At 37.8% G+C, this 10,474-nt stretch overlaps 2 protein-coding genes across 4 annotated transcripts; one reads left to right on the top strand and one right to left on the bottom strand.

Moving 5' to 3' along the window:
• Positions 1-3,108, bottom strand: LOC121246663 (pentatricopeptide repeat-containing protein At3g50420). The gene has a single exon (XM_041144890.1). It carries the CDS (start codon positions 3,106-3,108, stop codon positions 985-987), a length of 2,124 nt encoding a protein of 707 aa, XP_041000824.1. The 3' UTR covers positions 1-984.
• Positions 3,109-3,382: 274 nt separating this feature from the next.
• On the top strand, positions 3,383-9,285 carry LOC121246664. Of its 3 annotated transcripts, none has more exons than XM_041144892.1 (12): positions 3,383-3,517; positions 3,657-3,725; positions 3,822-3,875; positions 3,983-4,081; positions 4,585-4,671; positions 4,748-5,350; positions 5,584-6,060; positions 7,331-7,392; positions 7,496-7,592; positions 7,723-7,802; positions 7,906-8,235; positions 8,886-9,285. In XM_041144892.1, the coding sequence occupies exons 1-12, from the start codon at positions 3,461-3,463 to the stop codon at positions 8,932-8,934; spliced, it is 2,064 nt and encodes a 687-aa protein (XP_041000826.1). In that variant the 5' UTR covers positions 3,383-3,460; the 3' UTR covers positions 8,935-9,285. The 3 variants fall into 3 exon arrangements, with proteins under 3 accessions (XP_041000826.1, XP_041000827.1, XP_041000825.1); XM_041144893.1 differs by having other exon boundaries at positions 8,830-9,285; XM_041144891.1 differs by having other exon boundaries at positions 8,712-9,285.
• The last annotated feature ends 1,189 nt before the right edge of the window (positions 9,286-10,474 follow it).

Genomic DNA, 10,474 nt, shown 5'->3' with positions numbered 1-10,474 from the left:
GGGGAATGCTGCGCTTACATCTATAGAACATCTTGTAGAATACAACCTCCCAAAAACAAGGTGCTAAAATATCCCATCTTGGACTCAATATCATCTGAAACATAAGCAAGAACATATATGTACAACCCAGGAACTAAAACAGCAATTGTGTGAACTATATTTCCACTTCATATTGAGAGTTATTTATCACGGCTTAAGGATATTCCAGCTCGATCCAAAGCCATCAGTCCTCTGACTTCTATCGGCAATGAGGTCATGTAGCTGTCATACTCTATCCTTAAGTCTTATTCCACATGCGCCCTGTTTTGCTAAATAATCTGTTGCTTTTTTGGCTTCTCTGAAGCACTCATTGCAGCTAGATCTCCAACCCAGCTTGGAGTTGTGGCATGGAAATGTCAAGAGATATTGCTAATTTATAGTGGGATTATTACTGGCCGAGTTTAAGTTATGGGAGAGTTAGCTAAGGTTCCTTCAAGTGGGATTGAACTTTTTATTTTTCGTTTTGCTTGGTATGAAAAGTGGTAAGATACTAAGATGGTTGATTTGCTCACAGTGATGCTCCAGCTGAAGTGGAGTCTGTGGACATGGTTATCTTGATTGGCCAGATTCTGGAAACAGCCAGGCTACCAGAAGAAAAGTTCTAGCTTCTTGTTTGGCTTAATCGATCTCATCCGTAACACTTGCAATTATTTTTCACTGAATGTAAGCCCTAAAAAAAGCGATATTCTCATGAAGATTTGCAAAACATAAGGATTATGACAAATTGGCCGTTGCGTTTTAGTCCTGCCTCATCAATGGCTGCTGACAATACCTGCTGCAGTAGCAGTAGTAGTAGTGCTTAGAGTACCTAGAGTGGACAGTATTCGTATCAATTTCCAAATCTTCAACAGCATTTGTTTTGAGCCGGAAACCGAAATATAGAGGTCTGTTATCACCAATGCTCAATAAAATTCCAAGCTCTCTCTTTGTTTCAGTCTCTTTAAACTACGTAGAATAGATTCTCGAATCAAAATCTTCAGTTTCCGACCTTATCATGTTCTGCTGTAGCCTGAGCAGTTCATCTTGGGCTTCTTCGACCTTGGGGTGTACTCTGTCCCCAGAGGAAAATGCATGAATATCATTCTTGGCCTCAATCCAGCTTAGCCCAGGATCCTTTTCCAACACCAATCCTCGTATCTTTCGTCTCATTTCTGCGACACAATCCCATCTCCCTCCTGCAGCATAAAGATTAGAAAGAAGGACATGGGTTGCACTGTCTTCTGCATCTAATCTTAGAACTTGTTCTGCTGCATGAATTCCTACTCTCATATTTCTTTTGATGACACATGAGCTTAGCAAAGTTCTCCACAGTTCCGGATTATCTTCTCTATAAGGTGATTTGACTATCATTTCCTCTGCCTCCTCCAATAGTCCAGCTCGACCCAGCAAACTTACCATGCAAGAGTAGTGCTTAAGGCCCGGTGATAAACAATTTTCCTTCATTAAATTCCACAGGAACTTTCCTTTATCCACCAACCCACCGTGGTTACAAGCTGAGAGAAGAGACAGAAATGTTATTTGATCTGGTCTTAAACCACGATTTAGAATCTCTTTGAAGAGCTGCAATGCCTCCATTGCCATTCCATGGTGACTATATCCTCCAAGCATCGAGTTCCAGCACTTCAAATCAGGGTTTGAAACTTGGGAAAATATTGATTTAGCAGAATGAAGGTCACCATTTTTGACATACATGTCTACCAAACTACCACATACAGACATTTCAGCATCACATCCCCTTTTGACTACCTGGGAGTGAATCATTTCACCTTGTTTCAATATTGAAAGGCCTGCACATGCACCCAATGCTCCACTGAGAGCAAAACTATCAATCTTATGGCCATCCCGACACATTCCATTGAAAAATTTAATTGCGCTCTCCCCATTAGCCATTCTAGAATGACCTGCAATCATTTCAGTCCAGAGAACAGCATCCTTCTCTAAAATCATATTAAAGACCTTTTCCGCCGATTGAACTTCAGCATTGTAGAAATACATGGACACTAGGGTACTTCCTATAAAGACACTCGTATCAAATCCTGCTTTTGTAACTTGGGCATGGAGAGGTTTCCCATTATTTGAGGCTAGGAATGAAGCAGTCGCTGATATGATGGCTGCATAAGTATACTCATCTGGCTTAGGAAGAGACAATTCCTGCAACTTGACGAAAAGGACCATAGCCTCTTCTCCTTCCTCATTCTCTGAGTACCCAGCAATCATTGAGTTCCATGAAACAAAATCTGGATTTTCCATTCTAAGAAAGACACGGAATGCTTTTTGGGTATCACCAACATTACAATACATGTCAAGCAGGGCATTTTGCAAAGGCAAATCAACTAGTGCGTTTGAAACGATAACTTGGGCATGAATAACTTGCCCACAACGATAATCTCCCAATCTGCTACATGCATTTAAAACCATTGAATACGTAAACTCGGTTGGAATAACACCCGTCCTCACCAACCCACCAAAGAGCTCAAGCCCATCCTTCACTTTATCATTCTTTAAGTGTCCATATATTACAGAATTCCAAGCCACGACATCTTTATCGTTTATAAACTTGAAAACTCTTTTCGCAGATTCCAAATCCCCACAATTCGAGTACATCCCAAGTAGGGAGGTTTGAACGCAAACATCATTCAAGAATCCAAACTTTACAACTTGGGAATGAAGCAAAGAGCCAGCCAACCAATCCTCAAGCGAAGAAGATGCTTGTAGCAAGCTCGTGAAAGTAAAACCGTTTGGCCTCAGGCACTCAACTCCCATTCGCCCATACAATTCGAAGGCTGAAACCGCATGGTCCGGGACTCGAGAGTAAGCCGCGATGAGTGCATTGAAGGAAACAAGGCTTCTGTGAAGCATTTTGTCGAACACCAACCGAGACTCCTCGAGTGAGCCACACCGCGCATACATGGAGAGGAGATTGTTGTTCAGATAGGGAGTTTGGACATCGAAAGTTGTGGCAGTAGTTAGGATGAGGGCGTGGAGTTGACGACATTTTCTCAATGAGGTTATTGTTATGCATTTTTGAATGAGGACGGCCAAGGTGGATATCTCATACAATGGTGGCATAAAAAGATGAGCTATAATTTGGTGAACTTCACCCAGCAGAACTGCAGAGTTTGTATATATTTTTGCAATCTGAAAGGGTAGAAAGAAAGGTTAAGCGGGCATGTGACGCCGATACTACTGAGTTTTACGGTTACAGGGAAGGACATGGTAATGGTGCGGTTTTTCTAAGCGCAATATATAAATACGACTTGTGCATTGTCGCCTTTACAAGTGCTAGTCAACTAAAACGAAGGCGAAAACGCCATCGTTTTGAACAAGGGGAAGATGCATCGAAACACGTCGTTCGAAACCGACGGGTAGAGAAGCCGATCGGCAAAGCTTATTCCCGGCAAAAGTTTGCAGTCTGAGAAAAATGTCCGATATCTCTCGTCTTTGCAGTCTGATCGACGAGTCTCTCCGTCCATACACGGTTTTTTTTACGATTCTCACTCACTTCGGGGATTTTGTTTCGTAAACTTTCTTTTTTTGTTTTGTTCTCTTTTTTCAAAAAAAAAATTTCTTCGACTTTTTCAGCCTTCGTTTCTTGAACTTTCTACGACGGTTTGCAGGAACCACAGACGGCGGTGGTTTCTTTAACCAAAGAGAATGAGAAAGTGATTCTTATAGCTCTTTCTAAGGTTCTGTCTCTTCTCAAAATACTACTCTTTGCTATACGTTCTCCATTCAACCCTAATTTCTGTCATTCAGCGTAACCCAATTCCTTTCTGTTTCAGGTCGTGAAAGAAATTCAGCTTTGGACTCGAAAAATTGATCTCTTTTCTGACGATGTGTGTGTGTGTGTGTCTCTCTCTCTCTCTCTCTCTCTCTCTCTCTCAATAACACATATAAATGGTGAGCTTAATCCAACATTATCCTATTATTGTTGTCTGGGCAGGGCAAGAAAGTGGAATCGGCCTCTAGCAGTGCATGTTCATGTAGCTGCAGCGCACACTCCGAGAACGACCACTGTTTGGCTAAGATCGTAGCTGACTTGGTATCGTTTCTCTTTTATCTTGCTGAATTTGACCTTGTGCGGTGTGATCCTTCTAGCTACATTGATCATATTCTTTAGGTTTGTTTTGTTATTGGAGTTTAACCTTACTTCAAAATCGTAGCACTAAAATTAAACATTTTCCTCGTTGATGGTTTTTTCCACTCTCTTCTTGGCCGATGATATTCAGCTCAAAATTTATTCTTTTCATCCATTTATGTAGTCCAAGCCATTGTTGAATGGAGATCGATGAGGATGTTGTGCAACACCGGTGTAACATGTTAATGTTGATAGGAAAAGTTTGTATGTCCAACGATGTTACTCTGTTCATAAGGACAGAAGTCTTAAGCCTTCCAGGAATGCCCTTATATTTGTTATTTCTGAAAATCTTGTTGCTTTCTGTGTTCTTTATATTCAAAGTAGCCTAGTTGGAAACTTGGAAATCCTCTCTTGCTAGTGTTTGGATTACCGCATTTGACTTCTTGATTTCACATTTTTTCTGGCAGGTAGTGTTGCTAACTTTCGAGAGCCAGTATGTTCGACATCTGGCAGGAAATGCTATTAGTTTCATTTCAAAGTTTTTAGCAGAATCTGTAAGCTACAATTTGCAGTTGTAAAAATTCAGTTCATGTGCTGTGCATTATCTTCATGGCTATGTATGTTTTACAGGAAGGTGAATGGGACAGATTCATCCATTTCCTATGCGTTTGCATGGAATTGGCCATCACCAACGCACTATCATATCCTTCTGTAACATCAACCACTGAAGCTGAAGACTCAAATCATGATTCATTAAACTTATATGCTGCTGTAAAGCCTAGACTGAAAAAGGCTGACTTGTCTACAGTGACTGGCATTATTCAAGTTCTACGTAATATCTTGAAGTATTTGAAACAAGACGCTGATGATCACCTTCTTGAGGTGTTTTTAGATTCTGTAGATTCGTGTCTTTCAAATGTGCGCTGGGATCTATTGGATGAGATTTATGAGGGTATAAACAGAGGCACTCAGAAGAGTTCTTCTGCAGATGCTTCATATCTCAGAAACATCAATGGGTTGGAGCCGCGTGTCATGTTTCTTGGAATGTTTCTTCAACTTCTCTGTTCCTTGGTTGACCAAATTGATTTCACGGAAGCCGCAAGTGGTTCATATAAGCATCCAATTCATCTTAAAATCGTGAACCTCGTGCCTAAATTTTTATACTGGTGCCTCGGTAAGCAAGGAGATTATGCCGATGCATGCATCCCTCAGTACTTTAGACACAAGTTGTTGGTATGGCTTGACCTTGTTTTTTTGCTTGATGAACTTAGAAATTCAATGAACTTCATAAATCTCAACGAGGATGGCAAAAATAATCATTGTTACTAAAGTTTATAGGAAAGATGGTTGTACTTATTTACCTGTATATGGACAAGGACCATAAATATATGTTGTCACTTTTATAAGTCCAATCTCTCTTCGTAAGAAGTCCTGTCTAACTAAATAAATTAAAATGTATTCTGCAGGTCCTAATGATCAGGCTTAGTTCTCAAATACATCTGGAATGTTCCATTCTTGTTTCATGGTTGCAACTACTCTATACCTACTTTCAAGTGCTTTTGTGGCAGCCCATAACTCAACCTGAGTCTTGTCAGGATGAGTGTCTAGAAGGTTCTCCATTTTTATTGAGTGTTTCTGATGGAGAAATGCGTGCCTTGCACTCACGCCATATACAGAGGCAGGCTATTTTTCTTTTCATAAAGTATTCCTTCAGTTTGATCAGTCCGAAAGCAGATGCTGACAAGCAATGCGAATGCATAACTCCAAACTCAGACTTAACCTTAACTTTTGACCTGGACTGTTGCTGTAGAAAGGAGGGCTTATTAGCGCTCTATAAGTGGTTTCAAGGGCATCTTCTAGCTGAAACATTTCTGGACCATGAATTGTATTTTGAAAGATGTATAACCTTTACATCATCTTTCCTCCAGTTATTCTTGCATGAGGTTTGTCTCTCCTAACTCTTTGAAGTTATTCTTTGGGGATATCATGTTACATTTTTTAAGGTCAAATCTAAACAGAAATCCTGCATTTACACATATTTTCAACTTGAATTTTGTGCACGATGAAATATTGTACTTCTTCCTCTTATATACTTTCAGCCTTTCCTTGTTCCTAGTCCTTAGCTTGTATTTAGGCATTTCTGCTTGTATACTTCCTGTGTACTTAGGCTATGCCTATTTACTTGCATTAATAAAATCTCTTATTACTTTAAAATATATATATATATATATACTTATTGGTTTCGGATTTTCCATCATACCATTTATTTGGGTCAGTTTGTTGTGTGTAGAAAAATGTGTAAGTAATCACACACGCAGGCGTGGCCGCATGAGCGCACACAAAATCTGGCATAATTTCCATCATTACGTTTAGTAGTAGAAGGAAATTCTTGACCTCTGGTGAGGAAGGATTTCAGAGACTTCAGGGTTCTTGTACGTTTTGATCAGCTGCCTGGTTTGGCATTTATATGAGATGGGGAGTGCTAATTCCATTTTCCTTTAATGCTATCTTCAACTTGGTGTTTTAAGAGGTTTATGTTTTCAAGAAACACAACAATTATAGGGCTTTGAACATTTCCCAATAAAAAACCAGATGATCATTCAAAGTGGAGGCTTTCCATTTCTCTTTCCACACTTGTCTTTCTATGTATTTGTACGGAAGAGGACATGTCCCAAAACAGTTTTAAATATGATGTATATCTATTTCTCTTCTTTAGATTGGCAAAGAGGTAATCAGGGTCATCAGACTCGGAATGAGGCTTGAATTCTAATCTTGGGTACACTTGAGTTGATGCAGGACCTTTAATAGCATAGGTGTTTATAGGATAAAAAAAATTGTGCTATGCAAGGAAGAAAATCTCCAACAGGTTTCTTGAGTCATGGTTGTTAAGTTGTTGCAGTGGCATATTGTTTGTATTCAAAAGCATTTTTTTTTTTTTTTTTTTTTTTTTTTTTTTTTTTTTTTTATGAATCTGAAGCCATGAATTATTTTTGGCTACATGAGGATGATCATTTTATCAATGTACAAAAGCATTAGCAAAACAAAAGTCATATATGAAGGCCATTGGAATTTCCTTTATTGTTTTAGAATTTCACTTTTGGCTCACTGAAATGTACCATTCTTCCAAATTCTATTCATTCTTCTTAACACTTATATTTTCTGTTTTTCTTAAAGACTGTCTATATCTAATTTCCCGTCTCTCTTAAACTGTAGGACGATATGTTGTTTAAAATGCTCTTGCAACTGCTTGGTGTACCTTTCTTCCCAGAGCAACAGTGAGCAATTAACATTCTGGTTATTTGACTTGTTGCCTGTTGGTAATTCAGTGGCTGGGAACTATTTTTTAACAAGTTCTTGGATTTTACTTATGCTTCGCAGAGGAAAAGGGAATTTTCAGGATGCAGAGGAGGATACTCTTTTTCATGTTTCAAATCTTTTTAATCCTATACACTTATTCCATCTATTTCTTTTAGAGGCAAGTTTTGCATCTAGAAATTGGAACATCTTGACACCCCCTCCTCCTTTTACACATTTTTCTTTTAAATTGAACCAAATTCACTTTGCATTAAATGGAGTTGTAATGTTCTTCTCGTTATTACTTGTAGTTACACTATGATCACCAAGTCCTTCTTGATTACCTTATTTCAAAAGACACAGGAATCAGTTGTGCAGAATATCTTTTAAGGTATTCACACTGGTTGCTTTGGTTGCTCACTTCGCAATCTCTGTCTCTGATTCAGGCATGGCTTTGACATTTACTTGCTCTTATTTTACATGTTCCTTCATAGGTGCTTACGTATGGTATGTGACTCATGGTGCTTATTTGTGGAATTTTCATTGGATGGGAAAGGCATAAATCAATCATCTTACAAAAAAAGAAAAGTGACACTCGGCGGCTCCAAAGTTTTGGCAGATGTGACGCCTAGACTTGTGCTAAACAATGAAACTTGTATGTCAGTTGAGAAGGAATGTAAGCGAGACAATCAATATGGCCATAAAAAATATATAACACAGCCATTTGAAGAAGCCAAGGAGTGTTTGCTTTCGTTGAGAAATTCTGTTGAAAGTCTTCATGAGAAGAATCTGTTTCCGTATAATCCAAAAGTGCTTCTGAAACGGTGGGTTTCATAACCATTATGTCATTTTGCTTATGGTAAATCTTTCATCATTATTATTTTAGTTTATTTTAGATATTTTGCACTTACATGAAAAAAGTAATTCGTAAATTAATATATGGTAAGTTGCTTAAGTCAGGTACCTAAAACTGGCTCATGCTCTCTTCAGTCTCCACAATGTGAAGGAAATGTCTAATGTATTTGCCAACATACCCACCCTTTCAATAGCGACAAACTCTTATCAATGTGAATACATGTTTATGCTCTTTAGGAGTAATTATAGAATATAGAAGTGGTAGTCTGTTTTAATAACTACAATTTTAGGCAATTTATACCCAACTTACACCTTTACGCAATGACCTTAAAATTTAAAACTCCGTTTGTTAGATGAATAAATGTGTGTTGAATTTAAGTATCCCTTTGTCTCACCTATGTGGTGCTTCATGTATGAATATATTGTTGTGCATTACTTCATGCAGAGGGGGTTTTGAGGGAATACTTTTTGTTCTTTTTTCCCACGAAAGGAAATATTTAATGTATCCTTGGTTCTTGAATGTCTATTCTCTTCTGAACTAATGGACTGGCCTATTGATAAAGAAGTTGGAGATCTCGGTGAGACCAAGTTATCCAAACTGCTTACTCTCTTCTTGCAGTTTGACAAGATTTCAGGAGCTCTGCTTGAAGAAAGAGAGATATTTTTGAGGAATTATTTAGGAGCTTCAACCCCGACAAAGAATGCAGAGTGTCGTTTGTTTCTTTGAAGTACAGGGTGACAATAAGACCATATAATCAGCAGGAGAGGCTTAGCTGTTCTAGATGTTTTAGATGAATATGGTTACTGGTGATGGAAACAGATCAAGGCAAAGTGTGAGAGACAATAGTTGCAAATGCTCTGCTCAAAAGCTTGTCTCGAGCCCTTCCAGTGTTGTTGCACAAAGAGGCAGTGGAGGTATCTTAAATTAAAATAATTTTGTTTGATATGTTTAATTCGATATACAGATTTGCTTTAAAAAAAATGTGTAAAGGAAAGAAACGTTAGGACTCATATGGATAGTGAGATGAGATGAAATGATTTTAGATGAGTTGAATAAAATATTATTAGAATATTATTTTTAATATTATTATTTTAGAATTTGAAAATGTTGAATTGTTTATTATATTTTGTGTGAGAATTTGATAAAATTGTAATAATGAGATGAGATGAGATGAGATGATTTTTATATCCAAACGGCCTAAATGTTGCATCATTGAGCGAAAAATGTCCGATTTTTCTGCATGCATGTTAGACCTTTGTTTCTCTCTCAACTTCTGGTTTTTGAAACTGCATGACAACGGAGTTACAACTTTTTGCAAGTCTTTTTGGCAAATGGATGTACGATTGTATTCCTTTCACTCCGATGGATTCTTGTGATGTGTGGGATTTGGCATTCTTCGAGGCTGCTTGTGTGTGTTTTTAACGTCACGATGTGAACTGAGTAGATAGAGAGAGAGAAATCAATGATGATTCGTGATTCGTGAGGCATTATGTGTGACCAAAGCTCTTCGATTCCGACAAGCCTCCCTCTTTCTGCTTTCACGCCTCTGCAAACATACTAGATTAAATATGAAAAAAAAAGTTTATATTTATTAGTATTTTGATTATTAATGTGATTTTAAATAATTGACAGATAAATAATAAATAAATAAATAAATAAATAGTCCCCTACTAATAAACCTGTGTTTTATTATATTTAATGGGCTATGAAATTTACTGTAAAATGTATAATATGTTGTTAAACTAAGAATTTCTGTAAATAATAGTGAAATAATTTGTGAATAGTAAAAAATAATTTGTAAATAATAGTGAAATAGTTTAAAAATATACAATCCTGTTTCTAAACAGGCACTAAAAGAGTCTATATCATGACTCCACCACTCTATACAGCCACGTGCATTAGGTTTTCTGGAACTTTAATTTGTTTTGATGAAAATTTCAGTAAGTCTCTCCACCCCATATCTGATGGGTCTTTGGGCAGAGAGCATCAATAATAGCAATTGAGTATTATATTTGAGTGGAAGGACCTTTGCTGGCACAACCTAAACCACTGCTCATACAAACCTCTTTCCATCATTTTCTCTCGGCAAGCACTACACATAACATCTGACACAACCTCCATGTTCCAGGTTGCTCAAACCGGTACCATTTCAGCACATCGAGACGATATAACTTATATGAGCAACAGAAAAAGATAGGCGAAAGAAA

This window comes from Juglans microcarpa x Juglans regia, chromosome 1S, assembly GCF_004785595.1.
Source record: "Juglans microcarpa x Juglans regia isolate MS1-56 chromosome 1S, Jm3101_v1.0, whole genome shotgun sequence".
Lineage (NCBI taxonomy): Eukaryota > Viridiplantae > Streptophyta > Magnoliopsida > Fagales > Juglandaceae > Juglans > Juglans microcarpa x Juglans regia.
Note: the sequence above shows the minus strand (reverse complement) of the source record. Positions and strands in the feature narration are given on the sequence as shown.

Bases quoted from the DNA above. Each gene is read 5' to 3' on its own strand.
- LOC121246663 (XM_041144890.1), bottom strand. From the start codon at position 3,108: ATGCCACCATTGTATGAGATATCCACCTTGGCCGTCCTCATTCAAAAA.
- LOC121246664 (XM_041144891.1), top strand. From the start codon at position 3,461: ATGTCCGATATCTCTCGTCTTTGCAGTCTGATCGACGAGTCTCTCCGT. The intron at 3,876-3,982 runs GTGTGTGTGTGT...TTGTCTGGGCAG, and splicing joins TTGATCTCTTTTCTGACGAT to GGCAAGAAAGTGGAATCGGC. The intron at 4,672-4,747 runs GTAAGCTACAAT...TATGTTTTACAG, and splicing joins CAAAGTTTTTAGCAGAATCT to GAAGGTGAATGGGACAGATT.